Source organism: Falco naumanni, unplaced genomic scaffold (assembly GCF_017639655.2).
Source record: "Falco naumanni isolate bFalNau1 unplaced genomic scaffold, bFalNau1.pat scaffold_82_arrow_pat_ctg1, whole genome shotgun sequence".
Taxonomy (NCBI): Eukaryota; Metazoa; Chordata; class Aves; order Falconiformes; family Falconidae; genus Falco; species Falco naumanni.
This window is the reverse complement of record NW_024427570.1, coordinates 146-25,352: the sequence shown is the minus strand read 5'-3', so window position 1 is coordinate 25,352 and position 25,207 is coordinate 146. Positions and strand designations below refer to the sequence as shown.

Genomic DNA, 25,207 nt, shown 5'->3' with positions numbered 1-25,207 from the left:
GCGGATTCTTTTTAAGTTTGTCACAGAGAAGGCAGAAGCTGGTTTTTAGGAGTAGAGTTCCAATAAATCACTGCTCTGAACATTCAAGGAAAACAGATACTGGAGGTTCGAGAGATCTGCAGGGGGGCTCAGTTTAGCACTGGTGTAAGCAGGAGTCATTTGTGGATTCCCTGAAGATGTTCGCTGTGTAGCCTATAGAATTTCTTTCACTGGCTTTAGAAATACTGTTGACTGGTAAGCAAATGTGGAAAAAGATTGTTTCTTCCTTTGTGCCTAGCCCTTTGATTGTTACGATCCCTTGGAAGTTTTTAAATCTCTTTCTGGATTATAGTCTCTCCAGTTATCCATGATGTTTTCATAGTGACTGATTTGGCCCTGTCTAGTGTAAAAGCAACACCGGAATCTTGTTTCTCTTCTCCCTAGCCACTGCTGAACTTGAGGCTGGATCTGCTGGAGCTTCTCCCGTGGTATTTTCCGATGGATCTTCAAAAAGTATCCACGTTGACCAGGATCCCCTTTGCAGGGCAGTACAGGAGTACCGTGATGTTTTAACCAAAAATTACCTGATTTGAACAAAATGCTGGGAAAAAAGCTCCGGAAAGGATTTTGTTTACATAGTGCGTCTATAGTTTCTCATCCCACAGTTCAGATGTGAAAATGTGTTTATTGCAGTCCGAATGTGAATTCTATTAAATGGATGTCAAGCACATTGCACTTGCCTGTTGGTTTATTGATGCATAGGTGTTTTATTTTGCACTCACCATAAGAAGCACACCTGTTTTTTTCTGACTAGCAGAATGACTCACCTTGATTCTTGAGCGTGACAGAATTGTCAGAATGTTTCTTATTAAGGTAGATGCATTATTTTTTCTCCACTGATGTTCTGTGTTTTAACGAAAGCATTCCCTTTGTTCTGCTTAATCCTTTCACCCTATGTGTTGTTCATGTTTCCAGTGTTGCTTTAATGCTTAGGACATCGTTTGATGTGATTTGAGCCTGCTGCTTCAGTCCAGATGCCGTGACTGTTTCTGCCGATAAAGTGAAATCTTTACCAGTGGTCATGCTGGAGGACGGGGCACTTTACGTTGCTGTCACCTTATGCGCCTTAGGTTTAACATTACTGTGAGTGTGTAGCAGTGCCAAGAGAGTTATGTGGTGGGTTTGGTATGTTTGTTTTGGATCACAGAACCACAGAACGGGTGAGGTTGGAAGGGACCTCTGGAGGTCATCCGTTCTAGCTCCCCTGCTCAGGGAAGACCACCCAGAGCTGGTTGCCCAGGACCATGCTGGCTTTTGAGTATCTCCCAGGATGGAGCCTCCATGGGCAGCCTGTGCCAGTGCCCAGTCACCCTGATCGGAAAGAAGCATTTCCTGATGTTCAGCCCCGACCCTCTGTGTTTCAGTTTGTGCCCATGGCCCCTCACGGTATTCATCTTGGGGTTCGTATTAAAGGTCGCTGCAGCTGTAGACATCCCCAGTTACTACATCAGCAGCTGTGCTGTACCTGAAACACTTCATGTGCGGGAAAAATGAATGTTAAAATATTAACTTCCAGTCTCCTCAGTACTTTCCAAACCTTGTATGATAGGACAGCCAATCTTTTTGTTGCTGCTAGCAGCTGATGATGTGGTGGCTGCAGCCCAGATGGTAGCCAGTGTTCTGGGACATTTGTGTCAATAAAAGAAGCAGGTTTACTTATTTCAGGGAGTTACCTGTTACTGAAGATCTACATTGTCATTTCCTGTCCACAGAAGTCAGTAGTGATCAGAAGATGACAGAACAAAGTCCCAGTTCTGGGAAAGGAAGAATGGTTGTCCTGAGATCAATTAAGACTGGAAAAATCTGGGGGTTTTACCCACTAATTCAAGGACTTGAGTTAACAGGCAGTGAGGAAAGCAATGAATGTTGCTGTGACGCTGTTCCTTTTTATATGAATACATATTTGTGAAGTTCATATACTGTATTTAATTCCAGATATTCTGTTTCAGCTTGAAATTTAATAAACTTTGTCATCTAATATATGTCTTTGTTTTATCGTTCTCCTTCTTGACATCGCTTTCTACCCCTTTCCCTAACCGTACAGCTCTCCAGAGCGCTCTGCTCCTTTCAGCTCTGTTCACCGCTGCACCTTCAGCCTGTCCTGGAGGCCAGGCAAAAGGCCAGCACGTGTGTATGTCCTTCTCCACAATTGTGTTAAGACCGCAGGCTGGTGTTGTGGTACTCATGATCAGTTCCCAGACTTTCCCTGTATTTTAGAGCAATCCTCCTTGTGGTTTGGGCAGAAGGTAGCAGGTGAGCTTCTGGTGGCCGTGAAACGCTGGGAAATCCCACAGGTTTTGATCCCCTGCAAAGGAAAAAGGTGTAACGAAATTTCTCCAGCCTGCACCGGAGTGGTCAAAGAGAAGTTCAGCTTTTGCCACTTTCTAGTGTCTCTCCACAGAGGAAGCAGGGACAGAACATCTTGACATTCACGTTGTGTTGTCAGTCACTGTGATCAACTCAGACGTGAGCTGTGCTCAAGTTTCCTCACCGCTCTCTGCTGCCAGCTCTTAGTGAGAGGGGAGAGCTCTTGGCTGGTGGAGCAGCAGAACAGAAATTCGGTGTTGGCATCTGCCATAACCGGCATTGATAGCAGTTATGATGAGGCGTGAGGGGGTACAGAGAAGTCCAGGCAATTCCTGCACCCGAAAGTCCATCCCCAGTGTCACTGTGGGGACACTCCTGATGAAGCAGGAGAGGGCATGGCACTTGGGGGAGGCTCTGAGGCCTGGAAGACAGGGAATGTCTGTCCCATCTTCAAGAAGGGCAAGACCGAGGAGCTGGGAACTGCAGCCTCACCGTGCTGCCTGGGAAGGTGGCGGAGCACGTACTCTGGGAGCCGTTTCCAAAGATGCTGGGGACAAGAAGTTGGTAGGGAGGAGTCAGCATGGGTTTGCAAAGGGTGAAATCATGCCGCACTGACCTGGTACCTCTCTAGCGATGTGTGAGTAACTGAGTGGACAGAGGAAGAGCAGTGCGTGTTGCTTACCTTGACTTTAGCAAGGCTTTCTCTGGCTTGTGCCCGAACAGTCAAGTTCAGGTTCAGGAACTTCCTGATCTCTTTCCAAAGAAGAAAGCAAGTGTGTTTCTTGATTTCTTTGCTCAGGTACGTTAGAAACCCTTTGGGGTCAGTAGCTACAAGCAGGTTGCAGATCTTTGCAATCAGTTGTATGGAATAAACAACTCTGTTTCAGAAAATCGTATTATGCCAGTTGCTTTTTCCTCATGAGCAAATGTGTCAGGAGTTTCCCAGGTTTTGCTGTCTTCAAAATACCATGTTGAATTGTGGCTACGAAACATTAGTTTTTCAGTTTCTCATTGGCAGAGTAGTGGTTGAGTAGTGCTGCTGCAGCACTAGTATGTCTACCCAGTGAGTCCTGACCTCTGAAACATCCAGGCTTTTGCTTATAATTCATTGCTGATCGCTGCCACTCCGCTCCACTGATGCTCTGCAGAGGGAACATAACTCTGGTACCCCGTAAGCATGCTGACCGCCTGTGTCCTGTTTTCATCCTGCCTTTACCTCAGAGGTACCCCTCGCCACACTTCCCTGGGTATAGAGATAAAGCACTTGTGACTGAAAACAAAGCAGCTGCACGTTCTGTGTGCCTAGAAAAGCCAGTGGTAGATGCTGCTTTACTGCTGGCTCCCAGCGAGAAGCGGAGGTTACTGGCTGCTGGGCAAAGCAGCGTTAACATCCAGCACAGCAGCGAGGGAAAGCCCGGTCCAGTCATTCACTGCAGCGATGACGTGTCTGTTTTCTGGTTGCCAGTGAGAAACCTGCTCTCAAATGTGGGTGGCTGCTCCTTGCTGCTTGTTGGAAACAGCCCCCGCTACCCTGCAAGTGGTGCGGTGTCGTGGTTCAACCCCGGCTGGTAACCCAGTGCCACGCAGCCGCTCGCTCGCTGCCCCCTCAGCCAGAGGGATGGGGAGAGCTGGAAAGGAACGCAAAACTCGAAGGCTGAGGTAAGAACAATTTAATAATTGAAACAGAATAAAAATGGAAGAATAGCAACAACAGTGACAATAATAGTTACAATGAAAAGGGAGAGGGAAAGGAAGAAAGGAGCAGGTGGTGCACAGCGCAACTGCTGGCCGCCCACCGGCTGATGCCCAGCCAGTCCCCAGGCAACAAGCCCCCTGCCCAGCCAGCCCCCAGGTACACAGAGAGCAGGCGTGCCGTCCCATGGCATGGAACACCTCTGCGGTGGGTTCGGGTCAGCGGACCTGGCAGTCTCCCCTCCCCAGCCCTTGCGCCCCTCCAGCCTTTTTGCTAGCGAGGCCTGAGGAGCTGCAGTGCCTCACACCAAAGCCAAAGGACAGCGCTGCGCTAGCCCCTAAGAAGGTAATTAACGCCATCCCAGCTGAAACCAGGACGTGCTGCTAACACATCTGGCAATGCCCGAGCTCACTATGCTGAAGCAGAGCTGTATCCTGTTCCATAAAACAGGGAACTGATCTTCTGTGCAGGTGTCTATCTTGCACAATTTCTGTCTAAGCGTCTGGACCAGTTACCTAGCGTCGTAGTACCTGACCACGCGCTATTCGCACACAGCGAGGGCATGCTGAGGGTTGGTTGTTTTGTTTTTTTTTCATTTTGTCTGTACAATGCAAACAGTGCAGGCAAATCGCATGTGACCAAGGGAATTTCAGCTTCTTCCTGCACCCCACTGCCAGCGTTCCTTGCACTCCAGAGCAAGGAGTTCAGACAAAGGATGCCTTTCTTAAGCAAGGCAGAAATGTATGAGACTTTGAACAACCAGCATGCCAAGAGATGTTTCCCACTACCAAACCACATCTCTTCAACTATGCCTATTAGTGGAGCTTTTTCTCTAACGTGAGCTTTGGTTTCTTTCCTATCCATCACACCTTCAGCTCCAGACCACAGTGTCAGGCATTCTACTGCTAAATCCAGCAGGCTGTTGAGGATGTGACAGTGCAGAAACACGTATAGCCCTGTATACAAAGATACGTGCATGCAGACGGGTCTGCAGATGGAGATACCTAGCTAGATACAGGCACACACAGCGTGGATCTCTCTAGCAGCCTACTGGATTTGGCAAGCCCCTTCCTCTGAGTCCTTAGTTTGGGTTCCCGCCCACCCTTGGGCCTCTCTGCTCCCCTGAGCTGGTGCAGATGGGCCTCTGAAGAGCTGGCAGCTCCTCTGATGGGCCTGGGTCAGCTGGAGCAGGGTATTATTCCGTGTCCCACCCCACCTGCACCACGGTCTCCCTGTCCCTTTTGTGAAGGCAAGCAGAACAGCTTTTCTCACGTAACCCAAGACTTAACTCCTCAGTGCCTCAACACCTTCCAGCATGCATGTGGGTCAGATTTCTCACACTGTGTCACTTGTACCCGTTATTTACACATAAACCCCCAAGAAATTGGCAAGACGACCTTTGGCTGTCCCAATCTCTCCTCATACCAGTGTCTGTTAACTTAACATTGCTGTTGGCTAACTGATTTCTTTTCACTTCTAAAACAGGTTAACATCACAGAATGCTTAAAGAAATAGCAGTGTGAAAGACAACTTCTTGATCTGCTTATAATTACAACGTCTTTGCATGCCTTTTCCTAGCACAGCTAGTTTGAGAAGACTATGGAAACCACCATCAAACAGAGCTCCTCTACGTGACAGCCAGCAGCATGGCAGCACAAGGTGCAGGTGCTGGGAGGTATCAGGGTACCTAGAGAAGGCCCCTAGGACAAGGGGTGGACAACCAGTTGTTCAGCTTTTACTGTACCATCGGTTTGATTTATCCCTCCTCTCGCCCGCTGGTTACATATTGCCAGTAGCAGATGGTGTTGGCTCTTTGCACCTGCAAATGAAGTTGATTTTATAATTGTCTTTCTTGACACATTTGTACTACCTATTAACTATGATGAACTATTAATGATTAGTTATTACTATTAATCACTGCTATAAGCACAACAAGGACAGTGACTGTTAGGAAGACAAGCAGCACAGCCCATGTTTTATTCAGGATAATCTGGACCACACACTAGTTGGGCCTTTTGAACACAGCTGTGTATCACAAACAACAAGGACAATATTCACTTTTATCTTCCTTGCAAATTCTGTTCTATTTGTAGAAACTGAGCACAAGTTCTGCTCCCACCTCACAGGCCCACCCCCAGAGGTCTACAGCAATACCTTCATGTAGAATGGAGCTCCAGGCACCTTTACAAACAAACAAACAAGCAAGCTTCCTTCACATCTATAAACACCCGTGGCATCTACACGAATACTACTGCCAGTCACCTTCTTGCTGGTGAAGTGCCAATTGGCCGTAGCCTTAGAGAAAGTTCCCTTTTAACCTCCGGCTGTATTGTCAAAATCCTGTGCATAAAACTGCGTTCCCTGTTGCAGGAATGAATAGACAGTTATTACCCAGCTCAAATGCTCCTCTTTAATGGCTCTTCATGAAACAGCATCACGCTTACCTATTTCTGGAGCATCCAGGCAAAAATAACCCTGTACAAAGCTAACAGTCCTTTCACAGCAACTAGGTAGCCACAGTAGAAATTATTTACCAAGGAATCCTAAATCACACAGGCCCATTCCAGCTCCCTTTTCCACATAATTCTTCAGAGCAATCTCATCAACAATGTGTCTTTGTATTTACTGTTCATAAACTCTGTTTTGTGCTGCCCTCTAATTTTCAGGAGTTGCAGGGCTGCTTCCCAGAAATACATCAATATCTCAGAGAAGCTGGGATTTAAAACCTGGCTTGTTTCTTGGCATCCACAATGGCGCTGAGCTTTCTCCCATCAAGAAAAGGACATACGTGGGGGATTTTTTGATTCATCTATTTGGGGGCAAGGAAAAAATTACTTTGAACATGGGCTGAATTTAATCTTCGCCTTATAAATGACTGGCTGTTTTACATTCCAGCTTCATCCCTGCAATAAAATCCTGCACCTGTATTTTGCCATCTGTCCTATGAGGGGCCTGAGCCACTGTGAGAAAGACCAGCTTTCATTTTGGACATGGAAGACAAGATGTGTCGATGTTACGGGCATACAGACAGGAGCAAACAAGAGAAAACTATGTACCAGAAGTGCAGGGGGAAAATGATGGATCACTGGCCTTTGCAATTTACCTAAACGTCCTTATGTCTAGATTATCTTCACTGATTAAGCCTTTCGTGGTGCTGTAGTAGAACCTTTGTCATTCTAGAAGTTTTTCACTTTAATAAGTTACTGTGGCTCAGATGGTACATGGAAGAGTGCAGGGAAACTTCAGTGCTTTCATAAATAACGCTCAGCTGCTCAAAGGCCCAGGGTGATGAAGGGCATTGCCCTGGGTACATCTGTGTGTTGAAGCATGGCATTAGCAGTAGGGTAGCCTGGCGATTCCCTTTCAGCTATGAGCAATTCTGCTGGCACGTGCACTTTGCAGAAAAGCAAAACTGCTGACATACACAATGTGATTGTAGAGCATCATACACATCTTACAAAAAAAAAAAAAAAAAAAGTAAGGGCTCCCAGGTTGAAGTTTGTCTTTCTTACTGCTTTCTACACTGACCAGACTTCTAAAAAATGGTGGAATCAGAAGTTAGATAACACTCAAAATTACTGAATGGATACTATAAACTACGCCAGATGTTAACCTCTAGATAAAAAGGAAGCTGTCCCCTTCACCCATGTAACAATCATCACTTACATTATAACAATAGCTAACTCTACCAAATATTTGAATTCTGTTCCATTTCTCACCAGAGACACTTTCCACTCAGATCCTGGCAATTTTAATTGAATGCGAGCTGATGACTTTTCGGGGAAGCGACCTTGAAAATCAGAAGCACAATTCTTCACAATGCTTCCCCAGTATAGTTACACGGAAGAATCTTAAGCCTTTTCAAAGGCCTCTTTGCACTTGTTAGACGTAAGCTGCCCTTACGCCTGACTCTTGTATCCAGGATGAATTAGAACAAGCAGGAGAAGAAACATGGCAAAAAGCAAGGCCGTTTCCGCTCAGCGTTGATGAGCACGCACTTCCATGCATTTTGCACTTGCAGTTTAATCATGGAAATCATTCTGCACACTCCTACTGCTAATGACCTGATTGTTAGGAGAAAGGTGGGCCCCGGTCCTATTGACTGTTTACATCTTAATGTGCCCTGGTTTTGAAATCTATGTCCAGACTAGCTGAGGTTCTAGGTGTTACATTTCCTCTGCAGCATCACACACTTTCAATCAGCATCGGCTCTTTAGCCATAATCGCTTCCTGCCCTGGCTTCTGCTCGGCACTGCAACTTGCTGCAGAACAGAACCCCCCCAAACCTGGTCTGTGTGCATGAAATGGTATAGATGAAGTGGTATTTAAGTGGCACTTGGCAAGAACCGGTTATATTCATTGGAAATGCTGTGAATGGGTTTGAAATGGTTGTAAATAGGTTTTCACTGTTGCATGTTTTTTCCTGGTCTTCTGCATGCACGCTGCTTTAAATGCAATTTTGACAATCTGTCCCCTGTATCTGAGGGCACTACGTCACCTGCATGTTCCATCAGTGCAAATACTGCAGATTCTTGCCATATGCCACCTGCAACTCTGGCTGCTTCACAGAAACGTCACAGCATTCATCTGCACACAGGTAGGTTTCCATCTGCATCATAAGCAGAGCTGAAGTCTGAAATTATACAAGTGAGAGTTCCGAAAGACTTAAGCGCAAAAGTCCAAAGCAAGAACCAACATTTTAAAATAACATTTTATGATAGAAAGCTTCCATATGAAATTCTAGTGCCCTAAAATATTTCTTGGTAGGGAATGTTTTCTCACAATTACTCAGTATTTCTTGTAATATGAATGACATGCACAATAATTGTATCTGTGTTAGAGAAAACTTCCCTATAATGGGCACTGCTCTAAAACCTGACTTTGTCCACATTCAACAGGTTTGTGTTCTGCTTGCTTCTGCTTTTTGTGGATTTCACTACTTCAAATCCAGCTTCTTTCATTTCTCCGCCTGTATAATCTCCGCTTGTTTCTATGCAGAGCGCTGTAATCACTGCTGAGAAAATTGGCACTAAAGATAAAACTAAAGTACAAAACAAAAAGATGATGGTGGGACAACCAGGAAAGCTGTTTTGGTGGACAAACCCAGCGTATGCACATGCCCTTGTGCTCCCTTGAGTAATGAACACCTTTTATCAAAAAGTGCAAGTAGCAGACAAGGAGTTCAGCACTGAGTGAAATTTCTCGGCGTTCAGCAGCACCGTGCCTGATGTAAAGCTGAACGGCAGCAGCACGTTGTTCCACTCAAGTTCCAGAGTTTCTGGAACGTTCTGCAAGGCTCCAGGAAGGAAGGTATTACCGCCTGGGTGAGGTCAGGCCCTTAGTGCTAGCAAGTAATTCTTGGCAAAAGTCTGAATGCTATTGTGTTTTCAGCTTTGATTTCCACCTTTGCCAGTGAAGCTTTTATTTTCTTCAGGGACAACATTGCTACCGGAAGAAATGTCAGCATTTCTGCCATAACTAAACACTACTATAAAAAAAAAGGCCCCAGAAAAGGTCCCCAAGACAGAATATAGCACACTGGAAGAGGCTGTTAGAACAGGACTTCCAGGACAAATGCCCGGCTCTTTGCTCTCTTCTGTCATATGTTTTTAACCTAAGCCTGGTACAAGTCTTCCCTCCCTCCCTCAAGGCTTGGCCCACACAGATAGCACCTTCTGGCACATCTAGGTGTTGCGGTTTGTCTGTGCACACCCGATATATGAAGTATGTCTTATTATTTAAGCAACAGGGAAGCAAAGACTGATTTACGTGACACAGCGTTACTGGATCTTTACCGTGACTGAAGAACTCTCTTCCACTTAAAATAAGAACAATCCACAGATTTACTTTTGTGATTCTAATCAAGGAACTGCCGTTTCCCCAGCTAGAAAGCAGAAATAAGGGCACAATTAGTAAAAAGTAGTAGAGTTGCATGCACAGGTGCCAAAATGCACCACAGACCAAATATAACTGGCAAGCACAAACCGTCCTGACGTTTCACTGGCGCGACTCACATTCGTAGTTTCCAAGTCTCTTCAATCAAGGCTTCTAGCTTCTTCAGAAGTGCCTTCATCGTTGTTGTCATTTAATTCCTAAAGGAACAACAGCTCATGGCTTGGTATTTGTCATATTAACTGTGGAATTAATTAAATTCTTTCTTAACAATGCACAGAGAACTCAACCCTGGCATTTAGGATCATTTCTGTATGAATCTGCAGAATAAAATTCTTAGCAGAGCGCAGATTCCTGCAGGAGAGACTGAGAGGTGGAATTATGTTACCACATTTGCTATGAAAGCAGTACAGCAGTGGCCATGAGAAACCATACGAACCACCTGTACTGTACCTTCAGCTCTAGCACAGTGTGTTTAATGTGTCTCTCAGCTGCTTTACTTATAAAACGGATTGAAGAATAAATGCTCCAGGAACTAAGGATGACAGGCTATAGTTGATAGCAAAGGCTGAGTCATACAGAAATTCTCCACTGTTGGAGTAAGTCCTCAGAACAGAATCCATGTTCTTTCAATCCAATAGGCCATGCAGTATTTGAAGAACTTTGGTTGCAAATACGTGGACATGGAGGCACTTCACATGGACTGCAACTAGGGACGTTGCCCTTGGACCACAGAAGATGGCTCCTGCATTGCTTCATGCACAACAAATGAATGTAACTCATCTTTTTATAAGACAAGTCAGTCATTTCGCTGGAGGCATCCTTTCCAGTACTCATCAAGAGCTTGTCCTTGCACTCCATGATCTCTATTAAACAAACAAAAGGAGGAAGTGACCAACCTAGGGGCAACTGCAGGAAACTTAATGGGAATATGACAATTACCTCCAATTCAGCATTACCTCTTCTTGTCCTTAGCATCACCTTTCTCTGCCCTACTCATTTTGGGAAAATTGGTTTATGACTCTGCAAGGACTCACTGGATTTTAGGGAACATCGCCTGTTATTTATTGAATCTTTAATCTAGGCTTTTTGCAGAAAAGACAGTTTTCCAAGAGCACTATGGACTATGATGACCCTTTTCCTATCTCAGCAGGGCTCTTCACGAGCCGCAAGGAACCAGCTCAGCCATCCAGCCACAGTGGGCAGAACCACTGTAAATGCCTTCAAGTCTGAAAAGGGAGTTACTTTTTTTTTTTGTTGAGGGTACTTTTCCATCAGAAAGAGTAAAGCACAGGCTTTTTGTAGACAATACTACTCCTCATCTCCCAGGAGACATTTGCTTTGCTACGTCTCTACAACCAGTGGGAATCGGCAGAGATCCTTTGCCCCAGCCAGCTGACACCCACTGACTGGCATTCCCCCGCTCAGCACACAACGGTAATCTGTGGTGCTCTTTTTCCATTCCAGTCCTCTTTCGTACCTCCTCAGCATCAGAAATAACTTTTCCTCCCCCCAAATTCAGCTCTACTTCATTTCCTCTCTGTTTTACCTTTTCACCACTTTCAACACTTTTGCTACGCTGGCTGCAGTGTGGGTTCACCTGGAGTCAAGATACATCCGCAGCCTTCACACCTGCTGAGCTTCCACCCTAGGCTCTTCCTCCTCCGGGGACTGACATCCTCTAGCTTTCTGTTTTAGTATCACTAATACAAGGCCATCACTCTATGTCCACATTCTGGTTTCAATCCCATTTATTTTTCCTGCTTTATTGAAATGAATCAAAGTAAATTAATGACATAAAAAAATATTAACTTTCAGGGATGACCTATTTTTTAGCTGGACTGCACTACAGGTTTGATTCAATGAAAATAGTTTCAGGGTGGTTATAATTCAATAATGCATCAAACACTTTTCCTGAGTGCTTTCTTTCCACCACATACATACAGGGATCTAGCTATTCACTATGGATTAAAAGTTACTGCAAATTCACAAGACTATAATTTAATGTCATAATTTTTAAAAGCATATTGGGCCCTAGATTAAATTTCAAGATACCCCTTCTGACTGGGTGTAAGAGACTGTGCTGCTGAGACCCACCATCGCCACAGCAGACGTGTTGTCTCAGCATTGCTATGGCAGGAAACTCATGCCATCCCCAGGGGAACGATCTGTGCATTGTTAAGGCAGGAAAGATAACACCACCGGCACAGAAGGGGTTTAAGGCAGGAGGGTGACACCGCTGCCACCGCAGCAGAGATCGGTCTGTACATTGTTAAAGGAGGAAACCGACGGACGCCATGGAGCAACGGGGGAGGCTGATCCTGCACAACCCAACCAAACCCCTGTGCACGTGCCCAGACTTGGGGTCAGGGGGTCAGGGTGCCCAGAGGCCCCTGAGGAGTGTTGGGCACGTACACCATTGCCGGGTGGAAGGTGTGGTGTAGCAGAACAGCTTGTAGCAACTCCATAAAAAATGGAACCAACTAACATGGGACAGAACGTTCCCCCCACCGGACTGGGAACGAATCAGACCGTTGGGACGCTGCAGCTCCGGGGTGGTGGCTATGGCCTTGAACTCTTTCTTTTTCTTCCCTTATTTCTTTCCTTCCTTTCTCTCACTTTAGCTCTCGCGCTCTCTCCCTTTGCGTTTGCAGATTTATTGTTAGGCAAATAAAGTTCCTTGGCTCTTGACTCTGTGTCGTGTGTGTGTGTGGCGTGCGCGTGCGCACCGCGTGTGTGTCTGTGTCTGTGTGTGTCTGTGTGTATCTCTGTGTGTGTCTGTGTCTGTGTCTGTGTATCTCTGTGTGTGTGTGTGTGTGTGTCTGTGTCTGTGTGTGTCTGTGTGTATCTGTGTGTGTGTGTTGTGTGTCTGTGTGTCTGTGTGTGTGTGTCTGTGTATCTGTGTGTGTCTGTGTGTGTGTATCTGTGTGTGTGTGTGTGTCTGTGGTGTGTCTGTGTGTGGTGTGTGCGCACGCGTGGTGGTGTGTCTGTGTCTGTGTCTGTGTGTCTGTGTCCTGTGTGTTTGTGTGTGTGTGTCTGTGTGTGTGTTTGTGTGTGTCTCTGTGTGTGTCTCTCTGTGTGTCTGTGTGTGTGTGTGTGTGCCGCGCCTGAGACGTGCCTTGGTGCGCAGTGAGTGCGGAGTCTGGATCCTGCGGTTCTGTTTTGCCCGTGAGGAAAACAGCCGAAGGACAAAGCGATGGAATTGAACAAGAGATGAGTCTCTGCAGAAGTTTACAAGTGTGACCTCCTGAGAGTGAAGGGCGGCGGCAGGGGTGGGAAGTGGTCAGAGAATTTACAGTGAGGCCCTCTCGGGATGAAATAACCCCTCTTTGGTGAAGCGTGTGCCCACACTTCTACAGATGTTCATGATGTTTCCCCCCACTGAAGTATGGGGCGAAGATTTCTATAAACTGGATGACTTTTGGGCACCTATCATGCTCGCCCAGCTGCCTGAGGGCGAGAATGGGCTAAAAATCAAGTGGTTCCAACCGCAGAGCGTAGTGGATAGGATCACGATATTGCAGAAGGAAGCTAAAGTTAGGCCTGGCAAGGAAAAATCCATAATTTGTGCAGTTTTAGGGACAAGTTTGCAGCAGCCATAGAAGATAGGAGCCAAAGATTGTGTCAAGATGATGCCGTGGTAGATTCCTTGAAAATGGCAGTTAAAACACTGCCAGAGCAGTTAGAAAAGTCCAAACAGCTATTACAGCAGGAGAGAAACCAGAATGCTTTGTTAAAAGACACATTAAGAGAAGAATTGTGGAAACAAAGTGACTCATTTGGGGAGGTGGAGTTGAAGTTAACAGAGAAAGGGATTAGACAAATACACGCCCAGGGGGAAAAAGAGGGCAGCAGAAAACCCTCCTCACATGTATCCCCTGGTTAAGACTGAGTGTTTATATGAGACAGACAACGACACTTGTGCCCAAATTGTGCCCAAATGGTTATTAAAGAGGCTCCAGTTTACAGCAACTGAGTTAGTAAAATTAAGGAAGGATTTTGCAAAGACTCCAAAAGAATCTGAACAGAATAGTGTTTGGAAAGTGTCCTTGTCAGGAGGGGGATGGGATTTTGTTGTCAGAGAAGGAAGCAGAAGGATCCTGGGGCCCAGGTGTGTTTTTAACTGCTGGCAACCATCAGGCCCCATGGTCATTAAGCGCAGAGGGCAGCGTATTGGGCCGGGGGAGTGAACCCTCTGGAAGGGGAGACCCCCTAGCCATAACCAGGTGCGGTGGATCAGCTGGTATGGAAGCGTACAAAAGGCAGCTTGTCTGCAGATGATGTATGACAGGAGGCTTGAATCTCGCCAGGGGCTCCCCCATGATGGTGCCTGTGGACCCAGAAGGGATGACTCCTCTAATTCCAGGACTTCCTGATTCTTTAAAACCCACTGGGATCCAGCTACAGGGGAAAATACAAAATACCCCCGTATCAGGCAGAGTTATGTGAGGGGAAATTGCTCAACAGCTAATTAACTCTGGGACAAAATACGGTCCCGTTGGTAGGGTCCTGGCAAAGACTGAAACGAGAGCCGCAGAACTGCGGGGAAAAGCTGAGGGACGCTTAGCACAGGCTCAGGGAAGGTCAGAAGTTCTAAATCGGTCCGATGTTACTGATCCTGGGGGAGGGAGACCCCTAAGCCGCAGGACTGGTGGCAGCTGGGGCTCCAGAGGAGGTATTCACTGGATCTAATGGATGGGTCTCCCGACCCAGAGACTGGAGAAATCTGTACAGACATGGTCCAGGGGCACAAAAGGTTAGTTTCAAGCCAACCCCTAGTGCCCCACCATCAATAGGCATCGGGGAAAAAAGCTGATGAAGTAAAGAAACTATCCTCCATCCCCCGAAGGTGGGGGGGGAAGGGAGGGTGAATGTTTATCAGGCAACTCACCTTAAATTTGAGAGGAGATTTAATGATTACGGTGGCCGTTGGAACACAGAAAAAACCAGTACTGACACAGGAGCACAAATCACTGCACTGACGCAGAGTGAGGCAGAGCAATGTGGAATTTGACTTTGCCTAAAACCCCAATTGTCCTAAACAAACCGCTGTGTCCCTGGTCTTGGCTCGTCGTGGTCTGCCGTGCCCTAGTGTCTGGATGTGATGCTGGAAGGTCCCTGTGGCTGCAGATGCCTAAGGTAACACCCAGGCTGCAAAAGGCCTTTCCGACAAATCTTTTGGGCACAGATGTGTGAAGGGCAGGCAGTGGTGTGATACCCAGGGGAATTCATGGTCTTTGGCACTCCTCAGATCAGAGAATTAGCTGAAACGTCCTGGGCAGAAGTGCGCCTGTTGCAAGCAGCCTACGCTCCCCCTTCCAGGATGACTAATGTGACAGCCTGTCCCTTGCCGTTAGGGGCCCGGAGGGGATAGCTCCTGTGACTGAGGATCTTAAACACCAGGCATTTTAACATTCACCCACTCCCCATACAATTCCCCAGTGTGGCCGGTTGGTAAATCAAATGGGAAGTGGAGACTGACTGTAGATGATCGTCAACTTAATGCAGACACTGTTCCCTTGGCAGCAGCGGTGCCTAACGGAGCTGAGCTCATCTCACTCGTTCAGGAGCAGGCTCATGCGGTGACGGCCACAGCTGATGCGAAAGAGATGTTTGTCATGGGTCCCCAGCAAGAGGAGGACCGTGATCGTTTTGCTTTCACATGGGAGGGACAGCAGTACAGCTTCACTCGCCTCCCTCAGGGATATAAACATTCTCCCACCTTAGCACGTCATGCTTCGGCACAAGGATGAGCCCAAATTCTCCCAGAACTGGGAGTTAGAGTTTATCAAGTACATCGATGATGTTTTGATAGGAGGGGATGAAATTATTCCAGTAACAGGTGACACAAGGAAAGATTATACAGCACTTAGAGTCCTCTGGGACTCCAGGTACCAGAGGGGAAAGATACAAACTGCTGCAAATGAAGTGAAATTTTGAGGGATTATGGTGGAGAGGAGGTTTCAGCCTGTATTCCTCAGGACACCCTCTCAATCACTAGAGCAGGTAAAAATTCCAGAAAATAAAAAGGAGCTGCAGCATGCCTCACGCTTATTGTTCTTTTGGAGAAGACCACATCCCAGACTTGGCAATAATTGCAACGACTCTTATATGACCTCTGCTGCGAAAAGGAGCAGCTGGGAATGGGCTCCAGCCCACGATGAAGCGTTACAGCTTTTGGTGTCTGAAGCAAACACCCCACCGGGCTTTGGGTCCTGTTCACCCCACTGACCTGTCCAGATTGAGTGGGGGTTTGCACACTCAGGATTGTCCGTTCAGTCTTTGGCAAAAAGGACCAGAAGGTCCTGCCCGCCCCGATCAGATTTTCTCCGGGAGCTTTAGGATGCTGAGAAACGGTACTCTAATTGGGGAAAAAGGATTGTTTGTAGTGAGTGTTGCTCTCAGAGAAGCGGAGCGAACCATACGCCAACAGCCTCTAATTTTAAAGGGGACCATTTAAGGTAATTAAACCTGTGTTAGCAGGAACTGCACCCTGCATCACCCCCCACCCCCTCCGCCTGGGGTTAGGGTTAGGTTTTTGATTCAGACTATTAAGTACAAGACCAGGTGTTGTCCATGATCAAGTAGTCTAAAAATAGTAAAGCAGTAGCACTGGAGTCTACCCCAAAACAAACCCACTTGTTTAAAAAAGGTTGATGAAGGAGCATGGCATGATGCAGGAAGATGTAGCATTTCAAAGACAGTAATAATATCGGTGAGTTATGGATTTACGCTAATGTATTTATTCAAACAGTATAGTACAAAGTACAAGTAATTAAGCTAATGTTCCAGGGAGGTGACACTGCTCTGGTCATTTTTCAGCTGTTCACATTATAGAATTCTGATCATTATAATCAGTGATTATTTCTTTTACTTGAATGCCTTTTGTATTGTTGACTTCCATTTATTATGAATTTTCTAGTCTACCAGTGACTGAAAAAATGTTAATTAGACTATGCTTTCTCTCAAGGAAAATGAATTATTTGAGAAGAGGCCGATGCTTGTTCATAGTTTTAGCATTTTTGATTTTATTTAAGACTTTATAACAAATTACTAGATATGGCTGACTATATTCGGGTTGTGATTTGATACCATGAGCAGAATATACTTTCATTTTATATTATGTATTATATATTAGACTTCTCTTTTCCTGGGATGGTAGATTGAAATTGTCATGGATAGAGATGAAGAAGAACTTGAGGAATTGCAATCCAAGTGGTGGTGTCAGCTTTTTGTAAATGCTAAGGTTTTTTCAGACTAAGCAAAGGTATATGGGAGGTTATATATCTATTTTCAGCATCCAGTGCTTAAAGGGAGTGGGGGACATAACCTTAAATTTAAACCTCCTCTTGCCAGTTCAATAGAATTACAGGTGAAATGGTTCTAATTTCACCTTTTTATACTACCCAATTTAATGAATACCAAGGTGTGGGGAAGTATATCAAATTATTTCAGGTGAAAAGTGATACATGCACTTACTCATTTGGTTCTCTCCAGATTTGGAATTAAAAACTTTACCACTTATTACATGATTCATAAATCTTTGTTGAAGGGAAATGCAACTGTTTCATAGCTCTTATGATTCTGATGCTTTTGATAATTTGAAAATGACTATTATAGAAATATTTAAAACTCCGTTTCCAAATCTGGCTAGTTTTCTGTTACCATCGACTTGTTCCTCTGTTATGTAATTAGTTCTGTGACTAAAAAAATAGCCTGAAATTTACTGTCCAGTGAAACGGATAAGTCCTGGATACCTATTAATTCGCAGAACTTGAAGGGGCAGTTATTTAGTTATTGGACTTGCCAGCGCTGGCGAGAAGAGCCGGCCACGCAGCCCCTTGCTGCTCATGCTGCTCAGTACGAACCGCATCTGACCCTGCAGTTTGTCTAACCCGTCGAAAGGTCAATTGTCCCAACAGACCCTACTCAGCTGTGCAGCACTTGGAGTACACCAGTGGTGCTCAGTGGCTCAGGGACTCTGCCAGCGATGAAACCTGCTACTGCTGAGGCGGGGGAGCCCCCAGGCTTGGTGGAGGAGCGAGGAAGAATGGCACTCGAGAAAAGAAAGGGACAGGCAGCTGGGAATTCTTGCTTCCTTCCTTCTGCTCCCCGGTTGCTCTCAGCTAAGGGTGGCCGCACAGATTGCGTCCCCCTGAAGGCCACCTTCTTCAGGTCCTGTTGGCCATCAGTGTTTCTGGAGCTGTCGAGCAAGAGCGTTAGACTCTCTAGACACAGAATTCTAGAAAGCTCTCAAGAAACAAGCTCTGTTGTGCTTTCCAAAATAAGATGCACAACATTTTGTGGAATTCTGATACTGTTTTTGTTTAAATTAGCATGTTATCAGTTTCCTCTTCCCGCCACCCCCCCCCCCCCCCCCCCGTGATAAGTGGAACCATATTCTTTCCTGAAAGGTGGAATTTTAAGAGGTATCTTTTTAAGGTAATATAGATGATGTTGAAGTATTATATTAGTCACTGTTTGTCCACCAGGAAAAATGCTATCAGAAGAAATTATTCTTATTTAAATGAAGTTTTATTTCATGCTGTCACAGCTCTATTTTCTGTATCAGCTGCCTTCATGTATAATAGTAAAAATACATACAGGCTTATAAGTGATGATAGCTGTTAAAGCAGATACCAGATTTTGATATACACTGTACATACCCAGCAACACTTCTGCAGGGGTTGTACTGTGTAATATTATAAGACTCATATGCTTATTTTTAATCAGTTTGCATGGAATAGGAAGCTAGTGTAGGGAGCTCTGGTGAAAATGGCATATAATGCTGGAAGAGTTTAATGGAATCTTTAAATAATCCTAGGTCCAAAGCTAGTCTTCTTTTTTTTTTTTCAGTCTCGGGGTTGATGGAGATTGGGTAATAGAAATACAGAATTTTTTTTAGAATAGGGATTTTTTTAATACCAGCCTGTTTTATTTTCTGTTGTGCATTTTTTTAAAACAATTTTGCAGTATAGAGAAATACTAAAGTAATCATGACAAACGAAAGTACCGTATTTCTTTAAAGGACTTTTTTTTTATAGTCCAGTGCTTCTCAGGGTAGGAATTGTGCATGTCTGCATTGCTGAATAGCATGTAGCATTGGTAAGGCCTTAACTGGGGTCTGTGGTTACTCTTGCAGTCTAAATAAAAACTGTGTAAAAAGCTCCAATGTAAAAACGGTTATACTGATGGGTTGGTTATGAAGGCATTCCAAAAGGGAGGGTTTATTAGTATTACTCAACTAACAGGCACTTAGCTTTGTTTATTTACATTGCATGCTTCTTTATTCAAGCAAGATTTATTCCTTAAGGTTGGATTAAATCTACACTTAGGCTCATTTTTATATTTAAAGAATTATTGGGCCTTATCATCAAGCTTTAGGAGAAGGCAAATCATACGGTTTTCTGAGCTTGTTTATGGCGCCGCTTGGTTACTTGTCTTCTACTCCACACCAATGCTCACGTTATAGGTAGATTTTTTTTACCTCTTAAGTTTTATACCCTAATACAGACATTTCAACAAAACCTGTAGCTGTACAGTAGTTCTAATTGTCTGTTATTCATCTTTTCTTCTTGTGAAGGAGTTGATACTGACTATTATCAGTAACACGCTCCAGGGAGTAAGTGGATAGCAGTTTTACAACAGCGTATCTGTTTCTCTGACTAGTCACCCTAAAGTTTCTGTCCCTTTTCTGTGCCATTCTTAGCCTGCCCCTTCCCTGCCTCAGGAACACTGCAGGTTAAATGTTCTAGTATGAGAGTTACTGATCTGGTTTTAGAAGTTAAAAATTAAACGCGTGTGGCTGCTATGTTGTATCTAGAAATTAACAGCAAGATTTAGGTTTTAAAGCAGAGAAATACTGTGCTTAGTTCTCAGAAATATCGACAAACTTGCTTCTGTATTTTTCATTAAGTATATTCAAACGTGATATGATAGTGATCTGTCTTTTTATGGCCCACCCCAAAATTGTTTGAGATCTTCAAAAGCTATTTAAAGTAGAAGAGGGGTGGTTAGGAAAGTGCTTTTAAAGTATAAAGCTCCTGAAGTATTGTGGGTAGGAAGGTTAAAGTAAATTAGGTACAGAACAAATGTGTCTTTGTGGTTCTTCCTGAATAATGGTTTTCCATGACAATTTGCAAGTGACACATTCACTGAAAAGCACCTTGAACGTTGTGCCACTCATAATAAAGGGGCAACATTAATGTCAAGGTGTAAAGTATGAGAGTGTTCCTGTTTACTCCTGTCTCTGCTTAGAACAGTTTTGTACTTAGTCTTCCTTTGTATTTTAAGTTTCTTCTATACAATGTCTTCAGAATGCTTCTAGGCATTTAAACACATTTAAAATGTAAATACATTTAAGTTCCTTTGTTACACTTCACAGGATGTCTTGTGTTTGCTGCTAATAAAAAAGTGTTAACACAAAAGAAACAAGACAAAAAACCTTCTGAGGAAATTTTTTCATGGTTAAAGGTTTTGTATAATGACTTTACATGTAGAACTAAATCATTTAAAGCATGAATGTGATGTCTGCTTTTTGTTGTTTGTATGTAACCTGAAGATGTGTTGCAGTATGCTGAACAAGTGTTGCAATTCAAACTCGGATATAAAATTTGCAAGCGAATTTTTTCTACAGTAAAGAAAGAAAGAATTGTACTGCAGTGACCTCAGATTTTTAACAGGGGGTACTAACCTTTTTCAAGATTGCAAGTAATATATTTGAATAAACTTCTCTGTTCCTCCCTTCAAATTGCTTTGTGGAGGGTGAAGAGGGATATTTTAAACGCATGCTGTGGGGTGCTGCTGGAATTATATGTGTACGTACAATTGTGTTTTGGAATGGTCTTCAGTAAAGCAATTTTTACCAAATGGAAGTAAGTCAGTCTTTATCTGGAACAATTCTATATTAAAATTTTTAAAACAGCACTCATAGATTCGATTTTATCTTTAGGAATATCACAGGCATAAAGTCATCAAACAATATGTTCTTGTGTCCTGATGTTTTTCCATATGATAATACTGAAACATGTCAGCTTCATTTGTTGCAGGAAACAGAGGGCTTGAAGGGAACAGAGCACCGAAAGCCAAATCCCATCCCATAAACTCTTCAAACTTACTTTCCCCTCTCTCATCCCCACCCCGCAATCATATTTCCTGGAGTTCCCATCCATATTTGCATTCTTCTGGTCTCTCTGTTCTTTTTTCTGAATCATACTTCTGGGGGTTTTTTTTTGTAGAGGAAAAGAAATGCTGAGAGAATGCCAATAAGCAAAACTGCTGTTTGTTGCCCTTGCAGTTCCTTCAACAGCCTTCAAAGTACTGAAGATTTCTTGGTTAAGAAGTGTTACACTACAAGGTGTTATCAGCTGTGGCAGTGTTCCCTGGCCAAGCTGCGAAAGGGTTTGTCAGAGGACTACATACTCTGCTTATTTTATCTTAAAAGAAAAGTAGCTCTTCCTTGGTACCGTATTCAAACTGCCCGAAACTGGTTTGGGGAATGGGTAGACTAGTGTGGTGCTTAACTCTCCTCAAATGCTGCACAGCTGGCTTCTGTTCCCATTTGATGTCTGCAGCTGGACGCTGAGTGTAGTCTTTCAGCTTCAGATGCTACTCATTTCCTTACTCCTTCCATATGTAAATAGCAGTTGTATGGGTTCTGTTCTCTTGCTTTCCCTTTTCAGTTTGATGATTGTAGAACCCTTTTAAGGGGCTGTTGAAGGGAAAAGAGGTCTCTTATGGAGCATCCAGCAACAATGACTTGGTTATTTTGGTACCATCAGGAGGACAACTGAAATACGACTGAAACACATTTTGCAAGGTAAAAAGTGACGCTGTGGTCAATGGAAGAATTTTGAAGGAAACAGTGCCCTAAATCTGTCTCCTCTGGAGGTTACAAGTCCACAACTAGTTACTTAAACTATGAACAAAACATATTCTTGGATTAATTTATCTGATCTAGTGACATACGTAAGATCATATGCTAGTTGACTGGGGAGAGTTGTGATAGGTCATAGCGATCCTCTCATTCCTACTTCATCGCTTCTCAGCTTAACTCGTGGCAGTTCAGTGTATGTGGCATGAAGTTACCAGCATTAAAGAAACGTCGGTTCTGTCGTAGGGTGTCCTGCTGTACGCACACTGGGTATCTATACAGAAATGATGATTTATCTCCATCTACGTGGAGTCTAGAGAACATTCTCTTCCAGAAACCACTTGAGAATTCTTCAGCACCTGGTCCAACACTCCCAATCTGTTGACCTTTATTTCTTAAAGAGATAAACATACAGGCAGAGTGTATGCGTGAGATTATACACATGTGTAAACACACATTAGGTTATTTTTTTTAAAGGAAAGGAAACCTGGTGGTGTGTGATCAATGTACTTGGATGCATATCGTCTGTTTGAGGGTGAAAGGTATTTAGGTGTGCTTTTTAATGATGATCAGTTCAAGAGCTTGTATTAACTAGAATTCCTGGAACTCTTCAGCCATTATACAGAGACTGGCATGTACTCAGTCTCTGTCAGGTGTAAATTCAGCATATGCAAGTGATGCAGCTGCTAACCTCCAGCACGCCTGCAATAGAGATTTTCACTTACTGATGTTTGCCTAGAGTCTAAAAATCTGTATGACTAAAAATGTATGTTTTCAAATATGCTAGCCTATGATGTAACCTAGAAGTCACCATTATCACCTAAATCATACCTGATTTCATCTGCTCATTAGCTGCGTTTTCTTGCTCAGAATCTCTCACTGTCTTCATTTCCATCAAAACAGGCAGTGAGTGGGAAACTTGGGGACTCCTCTGTCTGCTTATTTTTACCAAAGGAACTTCTGTCATTTCATAAAAACTCTCATTTTTTGATTCAAGTACAGTTTTATTTCTTTTACTTATAACACTTATGTGTGTTTCTAGAACAGTGTATGTAGATTTGGAGAACAGGAGGAGAAGGGACGACAAGAGGTCACCTGCTCTATACACCAGCCTAAGGACAGGCTTATCTCTCTACATGGGTGCCAATATTTTCTGTTAAAACCTCTATGATTAAGGTTTTTAAACAGCCCCGGTCAACACCACTTGTAATACTTTACTGTCCTTACTACTAAAAAGGATTTCATAAGGCTGAGTATCTTCTTTTGATACCTTTAGTAGCTAATACAAATTTCCCTTAAGCTTATTAGTTGTCCTATCCACTGTGGACATGAAAATTGCTCTCGCTTTATGCAGCAACCTTTTGCACATGTGGTACACATTTGCACATCACATCTCTCTCCAATTTTTTCCTTTTTCAGATAAACTGGTTAAATTCAATTTATCTATCTTTTCCTAAAGCTAGAAACCGTGATCACCACTCCTGGTATTTCCCCCACCTCCATATTTCTCAGAACTTTCTTAAAGGATAGAGCCCAAAACTGTACATGGTACTGCTGGGCTTCTTTTCTAAAGTTGCTTTATAATATTGTTTCACAGATATCACGGTCAACTTGCTATAGTAATCCTCTAGAGCCTGTGAGTCTCCATGCCTCTGCTGAACTTTGTTCCAGTCTCAAAGCAAGCTGTGCAGTGACACCATCTGGTTTGGTTTTGCCTATAGAGTTCTTCCGCATTTAAATTGCTGTTTCAACCTAATTCGGTTTAAGCTGCTTTATAAAAACTCTCTCCTTTCCTTGTAATAGCTTTGTGTCCTCATTCGGTGCTGCCCACACAAGACTTCTCCTGTTTTCAGGAACAGAGCTGGCGTTTCTCCCACACGAAACGTTTGTGGGGAGGGGGCTCAAAGGCTGTTGTCTTACGCAAGCAGCTTCTTTCTTACAGACTTCCATGAAACTCCATTTTATCTTTTTTTCTTTGTCAGTAATCCAGCTTAAAAGGTTAACAGGACTGTAGAGTTACATATAGCTTTACAAGCAAGAACTTAAATAGTTAGGCATACTGACTTCAAGGGGGAAGTCAGGATAAAAAAAAATGTAAACCAAATAATACTGTGGCTAAGAGATGAAAAACATATTATGTTACTGCATTTGTGAAAATGGTAGCAATTTTTATGGTAAGTAATATTTTTTTCTCAAAGTACTACAGTTGAATGTGATTTACAGAAATGAGCTGTGGTGTTTTGTTGGGTTTTTTCCCCTTTTCCCTGTTAGTGGGCAGGAAAGAATCAAAAGCAGGGAGTTTTTTATTGCTGCATTTGAGTATGGTCTTTTTGAACAACCTGCCTGCCGAGTTTGTTAGGAATCTTACTTAGATGGCACTGTTTGTTACACTTGTTAATAAAATATTGCCAAAGAGTAGCTTGAAATGTGTAGGTGAAGTTGCACTGATAGCTGAGCTGATTTAACAGCTCAACAGTGCCAAACAAAAATCTTCCTCTTTTCTGCGGTGTGCCTTCCACCTCCCCTTGTATAAGCTTCATTCCGAATGCTCTAAGATGCTGCAGCTCGCTAAACTATTAGACAAAGAAAAGTTCTTTGCCAGATTGTGGAGCTGGATCAGCTTAGCACAAGGGCTAAAGAGCACCAAAATGGCTTAATGCGGAACTAGAAGTTGGTGCATGGGGAGGAAGGAGGGGTTCAGGTTTTGAAGAGGAGCTGATTCTTCATCCTTTAGTGGACCTGAGCTATTAAGTTGGCTCCAAGGTATGCAATGCTACCCTTTGAGAAGCTGAATTGTACAACATGTTTTTCAGGAAAAAATGTTGTGCCCAGAAGTTGTGGTAAATTCCTGAGTCCCTATCATGTGTCCTGCCCCCCGTCAAAACTAAATGCATGATTTGAGTCGATCTGTCCTCTTTAAGACTATACGTATTTTCTTCTGACTGTTTCTGTTATTTTTTAGAAAGTCTTGTCTTTTTTAGTTGTTGTTGTTTGAATTGCTGATGCAGTAGCTACCAGAAGGCGGAAGTGACCTCACCAAAAGCCAAGAAAGGCACAGCATAGAAGGGGAGTCCAGAAGTAAATTATAGATGGACAACAAATTAAGCTGCTTTTTGGCTTACCTCTGGGTTGTCTTTTTTTTTCGGTTACCGTAGGACTGGAATCTATTTCTTTCCTTTTAAAGTGATGAATTGAAAAACATTAATGTTGTTTGTACCTGTTTTGAAGATAGATGTTTATTAAATAGATGTTTATTAATTAGATTTTTTATTAAAATATTTTGCATAATTTACGAATTTCAATACGAATGCAAAGTTTTGCCAACTTTGAAGTGAGGATGTGTTTCTTTATACACACAAATCCATATCTTAAAGGCAAACTAAAGTGCTTTTTTCTGCTTTTAA

General features: G+C 43.7%; 1 protein-coding gene across 1 annotated transcript in view; it reads left to right on the top strand.

Annotated features, from left to right (window-relative positions):
• Nucleotides 1-2,016, top strand: part of LOC121082370 (ankyrin repeat domain-containing protein 26-like) — a 64,395-nt gene extending 62,379 nt beyond the window's left edge. The window contains exon 37 of the mRNA XM_040581701.1: nt 424-2,016. Coding sequence (XP_040437635.1) covers nt 424-572 — 149 coding nt within the window. The 3' untranslated portion in view covers nt 573-2,016. The remainder of the gene's footprint in view (nt 1-423) is intronic.
• The last annotated feature ends 23,191 nt before the right edge of the window (nt 2,017-25,207 follow it).